General features: G+C 41.6%; 1 protein-coding gene across 1 annotated transcript in view; it reads right to left on the bottom strand.

The window, feature by feature from the left end:
• znf609b (zinc finger protein 609b) overlaps positions 1–16,852 on the bottom strand; it is a 52,517-nt gene that overhangs the window by 15,863 nt on the left and 19,802 nt on the right. Inside the window, exon 2 of the mRNA XM_010793160.1 lies at positions 4,779–5,004. Within this exon, the coding sequence (XP_010791462.1) occupies positions 4,779–5,004 (226 nt within the window). The remainder of the gene's footprint in view (positions 1–4,778; positions 5,005–16,852) is intronic.

Here is a 16,852-nt window from a genome sequence, read left to right as displayed (position 1 = left end):
TAACATTGATAAATGAAGCGTTTGAGCATTCAACTGTCTGAGCATGTTTCCAACAGTCCATTTTAAGAGTGTTTCTGCACTCGTGGTGCATAACATGGAGCCAAGCTTGTCTGGTTGTGTCAGTGTCAGAATACAAAGTCCTAAAACTGACCTCATCTTAAATCCTGGGCAGACAGGAATTTAGGACAAATTGTAAGAGTCACTTTAAGCACTCAAGATGCTGGTGATAATGCGGTACTTTGAGAATTTCAAGTGTTCGGGTAATTTGCCAGTCATATTTAAAATGTCATCGTTTAGCGGAAAGGATTTAATTAACTGATTATTTGATTAACATATTAATCGAATGTAATGATTTTAATTAAATGATCATTCGAGGTATTTTTTCTAATTAAAAATGAAATTGTTTCACACCTCAGTACTACAATAAAGTCACTGGAAAATTAAACAACTATTTGGTGCATGGTTTTATTTGGACTTTCAGATCATTTAACTGATCCCCATCTGAAAAGTTCAGGCTGCATTCCGGTTCATGAGAGGTAAAAGTGCAAAGTCACTCTCACTGACAAGAATAACAGTCTGAGAGAAGGTCAATTCTCTCATACCACTGAGAGGCAGAGAAGGGGAGCATTAGTATGCTTTCCACATCGTCGCAACATTATCAGCAGCATGCAGCAGCAGTTTCTTCCTTAACAAATATCAATTCAGTAGTTTACAGTGGAAGTACACCACTGAACAGCAGCCATGCATGTAACTTCTCTATCGACCCAACATGCATTTATTACTGTAAATAATTTGCAGTGAGGCAAAGAGCAGTTTCCTTAAATGCCATCTGGGTAAATCTATAATCCCTCTGTCAAAACAAACCCTCTGGTGTTTTTACTATAGGAGATGTTGCTCAGATTAAGAGACAGGTCTGCCAAAGGCGCATTACTCAAAAACTCGTTGACGTGTATAGAGCAAACATGATATCTTATGACAACCACTGGCAAAGCCTACAATTCCTCCAGGCATATGATTTACGTTTCAAGACCATTTAAGTGCTTGAAAAAATGCAGTTGTCGGCCAATATGAATAGGAACCAAGTCTCTCTTAAGAGATTTTAGTTGTGAGGCGCCATCTTGGAAACACCACCCGGGGACTAACAAGACAAGTTTCCACCCTAAAAGAATGCGAGTCATCTCAATCTAAAATTCCCTATCGGGTATTATTTCAACCACATATTTTTGGTAAATCTTTACAACATGGGATTGTTGCTTTTGTTTTGCTCGTGGAAATTGTCCACTTCCACTGTCAAAGTGAACACTGATGAGGGTTTGGTAAGCTGGAAAGTAAACAAGGCTAAGCTAGTTCAAGAGTGTGGGCTAGAGAAAGAAAGGGGCGTATCACTTTTGTTCTCTTCTTTTCAGTGTGTCCTCTACTGTTAACAGAAGTTTGTGATTGATTTCTCACACCATCTTCTTCTTGCTCATTGGCCTGGCAGCGGGCTACAGGCTTTCCGAGAATGCTCACTCTTATTTCAAGCACAGTTTCTATAGCGGGTTCACGGAGAGCAGCCACCGCTCGCCTTTGTAAAAACATTTCAATGAGGCCACTGACAGGTGGTCTTCAAAAGAGCAAGGAAGCATAGCCGGCGAGTGAGTTAAAGAGCCAAGTGCTCTTTTCATACAATATTCCCCTTCTCCGCTCCCTGACAGGGTTGGAGAAAAAGAGAAAAACACAACACATCTCGCCAATGTTTATACAGGAATATCCGTTTCACACTGACCTCTTCTATTCGTATGCCAGACCGCGTTTAAGTCCTGTGCTAAAGCCAATGCTTACAATGATGTAATACGTGTTGCTTAAATAATCCATGACACAAACATTCATCACAAACAGCCTGTTTTATTTATCTATTAAGGCGCCTAAGAAGCTGCAGGACCTGTATTGGGGAAAAGCCTGCTGTATGCTGGAGGGTCGGGTAGTGTGAGGTGCGGTGGAGGGGGGGTGCACACTTGCATTGAGCTGCAGTATTTGGCCAAAGGGGCCCTCTCTGTGTTCGCTCTGCCCTGGAGCAGGAGCCAAGGCATTCTGGGCTGCGGTTCAACAGCAATAAACTTCTCCAGCATTTTAGAGATGACATTTAGAGGTATCAGCATGCTAAGCCTGGGAGGGGTTGGCCCATCGCTCTGCAGACACGACCCTGGGAGCTGCCACTGCCTTGTCTGCGCTCAGGGGATTTGAGTCAGTGCCGGGCCTTAAAATACCACGTCAATGCCCTCCCCCCGCTTCTGTCTACGCTCCAATGGCCCCCAGGCTGACTAACTGACACAGACTCACTTCCCCACTCCATGTATTACGCTCCTTCACAGGACTAAACCAATCCAATAAAAATGTTATTCTGTTATTCAGCAATTCACATATACATTCAGTCTAGCCATTATCCATGACATGCCTGATACATCTGTGCTCATATTACAGGGGATGGAACATTTATTTGGTCATATCAGACAAGATTCTTGTCAGCTCAGACCAAAGGTGCTGCTTCTGTGATCGTATTTGTTAGTTGTCGCTTGCTTCCTCCTCATCTGTTCCTTTCACAAGCATTCGGTGAGCCGGGTGAGGCACAGACAATTACTGGGAGCCTGTTGTTCATTTACTCCCACAAGGCCGAAAGGCGGAGGTGATGAAGCAGCTGTTGGTTGGCATGCTAAATGAAACGCGCGCACACACTGTGCATGCCTAAACAGCTCTGTATGAGACTTGTCATGCAGAGAAGTGGGGGACTGCTCAACTTCACTGCTAATCAGGATGCTTCTGCAATGTCTTTGGGGCCCTCTGTTTGTTACTCTTCCCTGGTAGTCTGCCTGGATTCGCTTGATTTCCTCATTTGGTTCTCATTTGCTCAGTTGCACCACAATGACAGAAGTCTGCTCTCATAGGTCTCTTAGGGAGAAATGCAGAATGGCGGTGCAGTTCGAACTAAGCACCATGGTCTCTTTCATCCTAAAACTAGCCGGTGGGCTGTTAGGGTCCCGTACCATTCAAATGATGTAGGAAGAACACTCAGCTTTGTGTTGTTTAATGCACTGTGCAAAATGTAATACAACTGATTAGTCTTCATATTTTATCAAATGAAGTTGCAATCCGGCTGTGTCTACCTGATAGAGGTCTTTCTGTGATAAAACAAAAACAGGCTTCAAAGAGATGGAAGTGGGTTAGATCCTGGAAACCCTTCTTTCCTCAACAGCTCAGATGGCCAAAACAATCTGTGCACTACACCTGCAGAGTGCCCCCCTCCCCCCTCCCTCATCCTTCAACACATACCTACCCTCACCACCATAACGCTTTTTAAAAGCACTCAAAAGCCCCCACCAGCCTCTACCCCACTGAGCCAGATAGAGTAGAATCAGAAGAAAACACAGCCCCATCAGGACAAACCACTACCTCTTTGAGCCAAAATAACAGCTTTAAAGGGTGAGTGCAGGCAAAGGACGGGGAAAGGGAAGGGGGCAGGACGAGGGGGGAGGGTCAATCACTCAGTGGGAGGCAGAGAATGAGGGAGCACAAACATAGTACTGGTGTTGGCCCTGAGCCATGTTTGTGTCACTAACAGAAGTAGCCTTGTCTATCTCCACCCCTGCCCCAACCCCCTGCCTTGCACTCGCTCTCCCAGTTTGCTTGGAAACAGAGTCAAGGGGTGACGGGCTGGATGCTTGGTAACAGAAAAAAGGGTTGCAATAGAGAGGAGGGAACAGGGGTGAAACTGACACCGCCTGGGGCTGGATCAAAAATCAAAAAATAAAAGGGAAGGAGAGGAGGGGGGGGACTCAATAGCAGGGACTGTGCTTGGGGAATGTTGATGAGGGACCTTTTTCTGTTTGGTTCCTTCAAGTGAACCAACAGGCAGCACTGTGGATGTGTGAGCGATTTGTACTCAGCATGCCCGCAGAGCCAGTGAGCGCGAGCTGCTTTGAAGATTAGGTGTACGCATTATTTCTCTTGCACGACAGAAAAGGAGGGCTGTTTTTTCAGACCCAGCAGAACCTGACAGTGCTAGCGATACATCTTAAAATTAAATCAGCTGAATGCGATTTCGATCAAAGGGAGGAAAACAGAGAAGGTCTAACATTTCACTCGGACTGCAGTGCAGGAGAGGAGCCAACTCAATTCCCAAATGGCAGGCTTGCAAAAAAAAAAGAAGTGCTTTGTGTTATGAGGCATGTTGTTGCAGAGAGCAGATATCTCTGTGCAACAAACTCCCGTCTGCGTACTCCTGAGCAAAAAACAAATCAAAGCCACATAAGAACAGCCTGCCAACTACTATTCTTGTTGGCAATACTATGCAGCATGTGGGCTGTTAAAGCACACATTAGTACCACCACTAGCTCCTGAGGCAGTCAGGGCATATCCAATTACATTTAAGCAGGCACAATATGTAAGATAATGACAGCAAGATGAATATTTTTTTTTAACGACTGAGGCTTTTCTAAAGCCTTATAAAACCAAACATTTCTTCATGCAACCACTGGCTATATAAATAAAAGCACAAAACAAACAATCTCCTATGTATAGCTTGTTTCCTTTTAAATCTAAGACTTGTTTGTTGGAAGAGATCCACTACACAGTATGTGAAAGGAGAAGTCCATTCATGTCAGAATTGTGACTATGGATTAGCCCAACTAATCTATTTGTCAAAATCCACACTTTTCTCTCCTAATAGTTTGGTCATAATCAAGGACAGAGTTTCCCAAAGATTCCTACACTTATTAAACATGATGTTGAACCTTTAAACTTACCGTCTTCAGTTTCCTGCCACACAATGCCTTCGAGATTGACACTAGTACCGGGCTCACAGGGCCCCAAGCACTCAGGCTCAGTAGCCAGGGCCACATCGGTTGTGTTCACGGCCACCGAGCGTGTGCGCACCATTATCTGCTCACACGGCGAGGATATCTCACTGTTGCCAACTGTTGCCAGGAGGTGGAGGGGGGGAGGAGCTGGCGTGGAGACAGGGGATTCCATCTGTGAAGAAATAAGTGGGGGGTTGAGAGTGAGAAACACATGAGACATGTCAAAACCACTGTACAAACAGAGCAGATGTGAAGCCCAATGGAGGCCACAGTGAGAGAGGGTAGGGAAGTCATCCTGATAAGCTATAAAGAAAACGTGGTAATATACTTCTGTGTCTTTGCTCAACGTTAGCAGGCAGGGGAGGCAGTGAGGGACATGTGAACTGCTTGGACCGCCATTACAGAAGGACAGAATTAGTTATGCAGGATTGGTCAAACAATCCCTCCCACAGCTTCCCTCCATCGCACATCGCTAACCCGTGACACCACATCATCTCCAAGGCTGATCACTCATTAATTCCCTCAACTACGCAGCTAGTTGTGGTGAGGGAGCGGGCTGCTGAGGCGGGTCAGTAATTGATTCCACCTGTTCTGACACACTGTGACAGCAATGAAGAGACACAGAGAAGCAAAAGCGAGAATGAAAAGGACAGTAGATGATGAAAGCAACTGAGGGGAAGCACACAAGAGACAACTGGAGGTGGAAAAGTGAGTAGGCGGGAAAGAGACAGAGAGAGAAAGACTAATGGTGATTAAAGGGCCGCAGTGACACCAGGCTTAGTGCTCATCATCCAAGGCAGTCGACATTAAAGCGCTCCAAATCATTAGCACTGAACTGCAGGAGGAATGCCATGCTGCAGCCAACACCACACATTTATTAATTGGGCATAAACCACTCAGTGCTAGGGGAAAACGCTGCCAATGCTGGATCCAATTAGACTTAGAAGACACAAATTTATTTGATTATAAGCTTGCATGCCTTTAAAAAATTTTTTTTAATGTACTTACTGTTCCAAACTGAGTATTATGTAGGGAACTAAAACTACTAATCCCAACAAATATCCAAGTTACTGGGTAATTATCATCCATGCAAGAAGGGACATGTTGGTTCATCTTTACTTCATGGTCCAAAGGGGATAGGTCCTACTGACTTTGATTGTCCCCTGACCTTTACGTCAACAGCAGGTCAACGTTTTAGCTTATGTTTAAATATCTCAGCATTTACCAGGTGGACATGTACACACTTTTCATTCATGGTTCCCAGAAAATGAATCATACATTTGTTCTGTATGTTTTTGACCCAATACCAGGAAAAGTTATGACATTTAGCATCAGCTGTTCTTAGAATTAAGCGTTTTTAGGGCTATGTATAGTGACAAAGAAACCCCCAAGATACTTGTACTGCTTAATTTAGACTAGACCCAGATGAAGATTAGTTATGCCTTTTACTTGGCATGCATCCGGTGTGTTGGGGTTATATAATGAAAACTGAGTCACACTTTGCAAGTCTTCGAAAGGCGTGCTATAATAAACTCCTAAATGAAAGGATAAGCTGAGCCAGGAGATGGATTAGAAAGAGTTGCATTTAAATAAAACACTTTAATACTGTTGTTTCCTTTTAAGATGTTCTTTCAGAATAAATGATTCTGAGTATGTTCTGCTTGTGAACAATACTTATAGATGGAACTGTAATTAATTGGATTATTTGAGATGAACAAAAACGCTGGGATTAATCATGATATATAAAACAAATCATTTGATAGCAACACCTCCGTGAATTAGGCCGGTTGAGAAATTCCAGATCAGTGTCTGAGGGAGGAATATGAATTTGTGATGAGTGCTTTGAAAACCAAACATTAGTCCCTGATGAAATGTAATATTAGCTCAAGACTTGTCACCACAGAAGCTTCATATGTCATGGTTTACAGAAATGAGCGTGGAGTGCCCATTTCCACTAGAGCTCGGAGGAAGAGCAAATTAATGTGTGCAGAGAGCGACAGAGAGTGAGGCCTAACGACATCCTAATCACCATGTGTCAGGGTTCTGATGCATGATGTGGCCAGGCTGCAGGCCGGCTGAGTGAATGAGACAGGACAGGTAATCACCCGAGCTGTCACCACACACTGTTCCTGGGCCGTATGGAGACACAGAGAGCCGCAGACAAGACCACACAATGAACCCTCTCTCACACTGACAGCCAACAGTGAAAAGTGCAAACAGGTTAATGCAGAGCCTCTTCTAAAAACAGCTCTTCAAACCCCTTTGTGTTGATATTTTGGGATATATTTGACCAAAGAATGTGACTTGAAAAAACCTTTTGTCAATAAAATAGGTAGGTTGAGAAGTAGGCTCATGGTATTAGATTCAAATCATCGCCTACCTTCTAAACTAATCAACTCAGAGAACCATGTTTATTAGGTGCTCATGTTCAGGGTAGTTGACTTGTAATCTACTTTATAGAGAGAGAGACTACTACTGTTTGTCTACTTGACTTCTAAATTGTTAAGCAGACAACCTTAATGTTTTGACCAGAAACAACAAAAGCGCCTTTGACAAATACCCTTTGGGTCGCCAAATAATGGGCTTAAACAATTCATGTCCCAAACAACCCTTTGTCGGCCTGCAATGCATTTATTATCTTTAATTATGACCATTTTTTGTGCTCACTTTTTATTAGAGAGTGACTGTAGCCTAGATTAGGGCTGCAACTAACTATCTTAATTACTGATTTATCATGCCATTAGCAAACCATTTCTGTTGATGGACTTTTTGAAAACCCATTTAATTGTTGCATTTCAAATGTAGACATTGTAAAATACCCCCTTGCCAGTCATTCTCCTTACAACATGCATTTGTGATAACCACATGATAAGTAAAGCCCTGTTTAAAATGACAGGAGGCTGATAAGACTAACACTAATAAAGAACAGGTCAAGGGTCAAGGCAGACTGAAGTTCAAGGATTCAGCTAGTGTGAAAGTAAAGCCTTCATAGGAGAAGCCCTAAGACTCTCCAATTATTTGTTAAAAACACTGAATGCTAGTGATTCCCAGAAGAATTCCATCCAATATTCCGGAGATTAATAATTTCAGTGAGTTCAATGCCCTTTTTTACATTTTCTAAAGGAGTATAACCATTCCTGGATGAGCTTTGTTTTTTTATTAGTTCCGCTTAAATCCTGTTACTAGTCTAGATGCCACTACACAATGAAAAGAACCATTCACTATGTAATGATACAAAGAAATAATAGGATCACAACGGAAACGGGACCAGTATACAATGTGCATGAACAGAAGAGCTCTATTTCCAAGTTCTATTAATGGACAAGTGGAGAAAAGCACATTCACTCTGGGGTTGCAGAAAGTAAACCCACACAGTGAAATGCCTGACCTCTTGTCTGGGGTTTTCGAAAAAACCGCATACAACTGAAATAGTCAGATTACACAAGGCTCTACTCCATGTTCAGCCAAATTTACAAACAGATTTTCAAAATCTGCCCCAAAACCACACAATGGCTGAGTGTCACGCAAACTGACCCACATGCCGACTCCTTGAGAAAGCCACACTGGCACGAATAATGTTTAACTGACAGACAAAAGTCCTATGATGAATCTGCGAGCATACCTCGCAGTGTTGACAAAGTGGGGACTCTGCCTGGATTTCCAGTGATCAAACAATAACTCAACCGTGGCAGATAAGACACATGCTGCACTTTTTTTTTTACTAGACACTTTAACTTCAGCTTTAACATGTTTATTAGAGTTAGGATTAAGAAACTGAGCACTGAGCTTGGGCAAGGATTACAAAAAGGATTACATTGCAGTGTCATACAGAGACACCGGTCCAGGCCGTACTCCTGCGAGCAGGGTGTGGAGCCACAACAATAGTGGACCAAATGATGCATTGTGTACAATACTAACGTCAGCGACCGTCAAATGCCTTAAAGGTCACCTATTGTGCAAAATCCACTTGTTCCTGTCTTTTATACATAAACATGTGTCCCCTCTGTGTAAAGAGATTCTGAAAGTTTCAGGAAAAAAGATTCACTCACTTTTTGTCCTGATCCATTTATATAAAAAGATTTTGGCCATTTTATGATGTCATAACGATTTGTTGGCTTGTTTAACCATTAGCCAATAACCCTCCCCCCCCCACCTTATCACCTGAATCTCCTCCTAGAGCACCATTGTGTTCTTTTAAACCAAATATCTCACAGAGGGCGTGGGGAGTGGCTCCTTATTTTCATCTAAAGTAACAGAAAGAGAATCAGCACTTTTGAAACAGGGCTGAAACAGAGGGGATTATGGGATGCTGCAATGCATGATCTGTTTGGTATTTGGACACTTCAGAGACATGTTTGTTTATATCTGAGACCTATAATATATTGATGAAAAACAGTATAATGGGGACCTTTAAGATGACTCGGAGAACAACTGAAATGTTTCAACAGCTATCAATCCACTACTTTAAACTTACCATAATAGAGATGCGGCAAAACAACCAATAATGTTAAAAAGAAAAGTGACCTACATTTATTGATTTGTTCATTTGGTCTGGTAGTTTGTTCAATGTGCTCTCATACCACCTAAAAGTCTTGTTAATCATGCGTCGCGAATACAGGGTCTTGAAAAACGATGAAAACAAAAGAAAACCGAAGGGAGCTAGACAAATGTTTTGTTGGCGTTTTCACAGTAATAAACCCATAGTATCAGATTGGTTCATTTTAAAAGTATATAAACTCTGAAGATAAATCATGTGATGTTGAAGACAGATAATTTGTTTGTCACAACAACAGACCTTTCCTATACAAAATGCATGCTTGAATAATAATAAATGCCTGTTCATGGGTAATGGTTTTCTTTCATCTGAGACTGCTGTTACAGGTCACAGAGAAGTATGTCTGCAACAGTAGTTCAATACACATTACTGCTAAACAATAAAATCACAATCTTCTTTCTGCATTAGTAGCTATAAAATAAGCACCACAAGCAGTTTCTCTTTCCCCCTTGATTTAGTTGGCAGATTCAAGCTTTCTGTCTAAATTAAAGTGCAGTTTAAAAGGCAATAGCATTAAGAGCCATATAACCACTTTGGAGACAAGCCTTTGTTTACCCTTGTATACCAAAGCTGAGTCTGCTTTTAACCCGAGTTGGAAGGAGGTTCCTGAGGTCAGGTCAGATAACACACACTGGGTCATTTGGATTAACCACACCTCTGTATCTCTTCATCTTAAACAGTGATGGGTCAATTGGGTTCTATGAAAGAGCAGGTGCTACAAAATAAAGTTATGATGTAGATTAAACTAACAAGGCAGTAAAATGTAAATATACACAACAATCACAATGTGGTTAACCTGCCTCTAAGGAAGATGCGCTACTATATTATCCATATATTACTAAGTTCTTAAACATTAAGAAAAGTGTAATTATGTCTGCTAATAAGTAAATGATGGTAAGTTATACACCATGTATTAAATGCATTTAAACTACAATTAAATAAGATTAATATGAATAATTATGCCATTGTGAATGTCGTTAAATATGAAGAAAATGTCTGTAAAAGTGTCATGGTTTAAATCAAATTGTAGCAACCTTAATTAAAATCGAATCAATACAAATAATCTGAAGTATTTAGAGTTTCCCAACCCCGCAAAAAAGAATTATAATTTATCTACATTTGCCGGTTGTTGATTGTTTAACTATTGAACAGTATTGATTCTCCAGGCTGATAAAGCCTAAGACATTCAACACCGTCTCTAACAATAAAACACAGAAGTTATCCATCTTGAAAAGAGAAAATGTAATTCCTGCTGACACAAGAGGCCATTAAGTAAAACGGAGTCCTTGCAGTAGTGTCATTAGTTGGCTGAGCTCAGTGTTCCTGCTTCCATTAAGCAATTCTTTTTGACACAGAGGGCAGACCCTGTGAACATCTTTGGTGAGTTACTAAGGTCAAAGGCCGGTGGAGATTACACTGCCTTTGGTCAGTACCTCTTTCAGCACCACATGACACCCAGTTAGTAAACGTTAGAAAAAAGCTTCTTTATTTGGCTGTCATAAAAAACATTGTGGTAACTTGTAATCTGTACTATGTTTTTGCATTTGTATAATGCATTTAGAAACAGCAGTATTTGAATCCTAACCAGTCCAAACAACTGCAGTGCTGAGTCTGATATCAGCAAACCATCAGCTTTTCCCCCCCAAGTGAGCCGTATTATGAAGTAACACGGTTTTTACGTAGGGCTACAATTGAAAACGCATAACCCTCTTTTTATTTTACTACTAAAATGTGAAAAAATAAATTAAATGGCATGTTCTAAAGTCGTGAAACCTGCCCGATTGTTGTCAAAGACTGCATACTGGTCTAATACAAAAAGCACACATTTCCTTAGAGGCTGAGAGTAATCAGAAACTGAAAGAGAAAACAGGAACACCTGACATCTATTGTGCAACACCAGCTGGCAAAATGCACTCAGTTCCTAGGCAACTTCTTCTTTGTCTTAGCTGCTAATTGTGCTTTCAGGGAAAGCATAACCACACATGAATAATACAGAGAGGAAACTAAGCTGTGATGGTCACTCATGACCTACAATCTCTTTGGAGCCATAATGAGTGAGCGAGGTTCTCCATGTAAACAGTGATTGTCTGAGAAAGACAGCGATTTCCATTTCACTCTTTCATGCATATATTTACTTTTTTAGATAATAAGTCTCGGAAAATCAGAATGAGGTTTGAATTCATGTTCAACACATTTGTATTTCAACTTAAAAGCCTTAGAGACGTAACCTTTACTGAACAGGTCATTGTCTAAATGCCTCGAGCAAATTCTGACACATTTCGGCACTTAACATTACAGCTCATTTTTACGATGCCACACAACCCTACGCGTTCGGAAATAGAGCAGTGAAAGTCCAGACATCAACATGAAAACCGTCTGCATACAGTAAGCCTCCCCAGCCGCACTCAGTACACTTTCATGTCACAGCCTTTAGCAACAGCAGTGAATTACAGCTTAACTGTTAAAAAGAAGAATAATGCTTCCACATTTGCTATGAATTTTAGTAGTAATCAAATGTAATATCTTAACAGGGAGACATGTTCAACAGAGCTAAAGTCTTTGAGAATACACAAGTACACACAGCTCTGTCAAAGAGAAATGTCTTCAGCAAGTGTGAGAGGCTTTACCTGCAGAGACATATGCTCTCCCTGATGAAAGGACATACATTAGTCAAGAGACTGCTCCTACAGCTTCCAGCTACATTATGGGAAGTAAAAGTGATATAAAAAGACAGAAGGCATGAGGGACCACAGGGTAGAAGACTGAGCCAAGATAAGTGGAGCTTACCAATTTGCTCACTTATGAAGCAGTGGCCTAATTTGCTCAGTAAAGCAAAGTCACACGGAGGAAAAACTCCTCTCCTTTTAGTACTATGATAAGTAAGTAAAACTGGACCAATATTTGGTAAAAACTAGAGATTTGTGAACAACTTTTCCAACCTGTTTGGATGCTAGAAGCGTTCTGCTGCTGGCAGCCGCTATGTCCCCAGGTTTAAGCAATAAAAAAATAAAAACGATGGTTAACATTTTTTTGTTGCTGTAAATGGCCTTTTAGGGTATTATAAAAATATTGAGCATTAAAGAGCAACTTAAAACCCATACTATTTCTAAGCATCCCCCCTGTGAAGCTTTCCACACGCACAACAGAGCTTTGAGCTAAATGCTAATTCACCCTGGGATAGACATCAGTATCTGTACCCCATTTCGCAGCAGTTCAAACAGCTAAAATGGATTCAAAGTGACTATTTAATGTTGCCTATGGTCTATGTTCCTTGCACTCAATCACTCAAAACACTAATCACCGTATTAAACACTGCTTGAATCAGGTGAGGAGCAGAATACAAGTATGTTGACTCCTCAGTATATCGAGTAGCCTTAACTAAATCTTCCCTTTCTTCATTATTATCTCAGTACCCAAGGAAGACAATAAGATGGAAAGTATTTCCCGTATGACAATCCATAAGAAAACTTACATTTCTTTCAAAAAACAAGTTAAAATCCTGTGCACCTGCTTGTCAGAGAACCTTCGCAGGCAAGCTGGGAGCCGGGTTGGTTGACTTGGTGGGTTAGGTACACTCAGCTTCACATTGTCAACCTAATGCCTTCATTTCCTCTCTGGCTCAGTTGGCTGCTCTGAGTATCGTTTGCTAGATGAAAGGTTGGGGGTTGGGTTTAAAGGGCACTGAGGTGAGAGTATCAAGAGGTCTAAAAGATCTCCGCATAGATGCAGGGAACCTGAACATCCACTTATGTTTAGTGTCAATAAAACATGTTGAAAGCCTATCAGAGAAACTGTCCACACATACTGAATCTGTGCTCTATTAACACTACTCTTTTTGCCTGGTTGGCTTATAAGATACCGTGTGGTTTTACAGGTAGTGGTTAGTGGCTGGGTGTTCTTAGCAACACCATTTGTACACAAACACACACAAAGAAAACAAACATTGAATATTGGCAAGTAGGGCTGGAAGCCTGCAACTAACATCAATTTTGTTATTGATTGATGTTTGTCATTTGTATTTAATTACTTACTTTGTGAAATGAGATCATATACTTTGTATATGTATATAGAAATGTTATACACCTCAAGGTGACATTTTCAAAGATATTCAGTTTCCAATCATGTATGCCCAAAGAAAAAGGCACCATATCCTCACATTTGACAAGCTGGAAACAGAACATTTTTTACTATTTGAAAAACTAAAAATCAATTGTATCATCAAAAGTCTTTTATTTTTTTATTTTGTGCTTTTTGTTCTCACTAATAACTGGTTTCGCACATTAACTGCAGAGCATCATTGAATTTAGTCTACCATTTTAAATGTGTTAGACACTGGGTGTTTCTCAATGTTGAGGAAGGCTGCTCCAGAGCCACTATTTCAAGCATACTACGTCATCGAGTCCCTCCGAAGGACTGTTCCAATGTCCAGCATACTTGGAACTCTACCGAGGCCGGCGTACTTCGTAGCGAGAAATTTCGAGGCTGCACATGTGTAGACTTTGTGGTCTTAAAATCCCCACAATGTTTTGCGCACGGACCAATTTCCCAAATCTTTGGCGGAAATTGCGCTCCATTTAAGGCGGGGCCTCGCATATGAACGCACACCTGTTAGACGCACACCTGCACACTTGCTCGCCTGTCGCCAGGAAGGATTCTTGCCTCGCGTTCTGAAGCAAGTGACTCGGAAGACATGTGCTACCAAGCAAGCCTCCTCGACATTGAGAAACACCCACTTACATTGTCAGGAGAGATTTGAACAATCTAGATACTGATTCTGCTAGGATCTTTTGGTGATTCTCTCCCTGTTTCCATTCGACCATTTCTCACCCTCCCACTCTGACCATAGGTCAGTTGACAACAACAGTATATATTACAATAATAAGCCACATTCTTGTCAAGGTCACCCGCTTGTGTCTGACTGGGAGAGAAAAGGCTGTGCCGAGCAGAAAATCCAGATAAACTCAGCTGAGCCTATAAGGATTTCTCTCTCTCCCTCTCCATAGTCATAAACCTTATCTTCCAGCAAGGAGAAACCTGACAACAAACTGAGAGGCTGTCATCAACAGCTCAGCCACCTACATTCCCACCCAAATACCAATGAATCACTCTTTGACGTCTTACAAGTCTGAGGCTTTGACCAAGGCTTTTAGATCAGCCGGGATAGAAATACAGCTCCATGTGTGGCTTCATGCTCACAGTTCACTGTAATGTTGACAGTTGTGACCAAACTCCATTTTTAGGTACCTACCTTCCTGAACTCAAAAGCCAAAAACAGTTGAGCAAACTCATAGCAAAGGCTCCTAGTCAAAATATCCAGAAGCCTTATCAGCTAAAAAACGAAATACATTTTACAAGTGTTCCTGCACATGATTCAAGGAAAGCAAGTTGTTATTCAGGCTGTGAGATTTCCCAAGAGCCCCCAACCTCAAACTATTATTAGATGTACACCGTTAGTCTGTTCTCCTTCTGTTGACGCTCTTCTGTGGGTGGTGCCCAAACATTGGAAAGACAATCAAAAAGCCACACATCATGAACTTACTTTTTTTGTGTTACCTGGGCCGACACAAACAAACATAGACATGGATGCCAGGGTACTGTGAACTTGTGCTACATTAAAATGTCAGTATTGGATGATATATTAAGAACATTGCAACATGGCTACCTTTACCTGATAAGATTCCAAAATCAATTCAAGGCTCTTCAACATATAACAAAAGCACCAGAGATTTCAGCTGTTCAGGTGGATAAGCAGATGATAAAGGTGCAGGGGTTAAGGCAGAGGATGTAGGAGTACAAATATGTATGTGTACATGCGGAGGAGTGACCTGAGCTCTGTTCTGCACACACTGCTTAAGCTGCAGTCATGCTGCTACTCTAACTAGGGCTTGATACTCCGATCGACCTCTACTGCTGGCTGTCTCACAGAGCTCCTATTGAACCATGTCTATCTTAATGGACAGTGATGTGCACTATTACTGAGTGCCAGTTGTACCTGCACTATATCTTCAAAGCCTATAGACTTTTACAGCACATTGCACATTGGGACCATGAGTGTTGCCGCTAGCACCTCATGACATTTCAACACTCTCACAGGTGAAAAGGCAGGTCACTACAAGAGCGTAGCAGGGTAAGTTACACCACAGTTTATTTTTTGAGCCACATAGCATGTCTGACTTGTTTTGATAATTATAGTCTGGAGCTCACCGAGTATAATCCAGGGTGTTAAATTAGAAGCCCCAAACATACCCAAACCGGATGACCTGGATATAAATCTACTTTAGAAAGTATCAAATCAATCCAAGAGCTGCTTGAAACTACTCAGTAGATGAACTTTGGCCGAACAACAAGAGCAGATTGAGATGTTCATAAGACACTTGCTTAATCAGAAGGACATGTGGCAAAGTGTCAGCACAGTGTTGTAACGCATGACATTGCAGCCACACAGAAGGAATCTCAGCAGAAATTATACCTCTGTGCCCTTCAAGTCATTCAAAGCACTACTACGTCAGGCTGAGGTGATGTCCAAAGTAAAGAGACACATGATAACACACCAAATCTCCCCTTCTCTCTCTCTCTGCCAGACGCTTAGCAGAGGTCTGCTGCTCGCAGCCATCGAGTTTGATGACCTTGTTAGTTTGAGTGCCTAATCTGCTAATGCCCTGGTAAATATAAACAGTCATTGTAGTCCCCTGCTGCTATCCAAAAACATGGGTGATAACTCCATCTCAATCTTTATTTATCCTGGGGACTTACTGGTAGACTTAAGACCCAGGGGACAGAATTATGGATGGTTACATCAAAGATAAATGCCTTTTAAGGTTGATAGTTTCAAATATCTATGTATGTCGTTTTTCCAAGATGGAATATGCAAGAATGACTTTGTGTATTCGATGCCTTATGTTCAACATTTTTTAGCCAAAGAACAGAAGGCAAAAATACTTTTTCATTTAAAGGTCCCATGTCATGCTTTTCTGGTTATTACCCGTCCCCTTGTGTGTTATGTAGGTTTTTATGCATGTAAACGGTCTGCAAAGTCACAAACCCTCAATGTACACCCTGTAGCGAGTAAAACTCTAACACCAAAAAGACATGTCTATGCTACTAGTAGAGCCTCGCAGATGGAGGTGCTGCAGCCCCCTCAGCACCACCCCCTTCCCGCGTCCATTCGCGCTGTTTCGCCGATCCAAAGCAGTAAGCAGGAAATGAACCCAGCTCACACTGTCCGCTCCTCGCAGCAGCGAGCCGCGCAACGTCCCGCCAACACGGCACCCAGACCCCACGCAGCATTCTCACCTGTTTGTCCTTACTGGTGTCATTTTCTGGTTGCTAACGCCATTGTAACACATAAACACTGATGTTCCACTGTAACGGTGGTAGACCATCAAATCAAATCAAATCAAGTTTTATTTATAAAGCACATTTAAAAGCGATTTTTGGTCGAGCCAAAGTGCTGTACATGTAATAA

The sequence above is a fragment of the Notothenia coriiceps genome, unplaced genomic scaffold (genome assembly GCF_000735185.1).
Source record: "Notothenia coriiceps isolate Sejong01 unplaced genomic scaffold, NC01 NC01_scaffold00037244, whole genome shotgun sequence".
In the NCBI taxonomy this organism is placed as follows: domain Eukaryota; kingdom Metazoa; phylum Chordata; class Actinopteri; order Perciformes; family Nototheniidae; genus Notothenia; species Notothenia coriiceps.
Note: the sequence above shows the minus strand (reverse complement) of the source record. Positions and strands in the feature narration are given on the sequence as shown.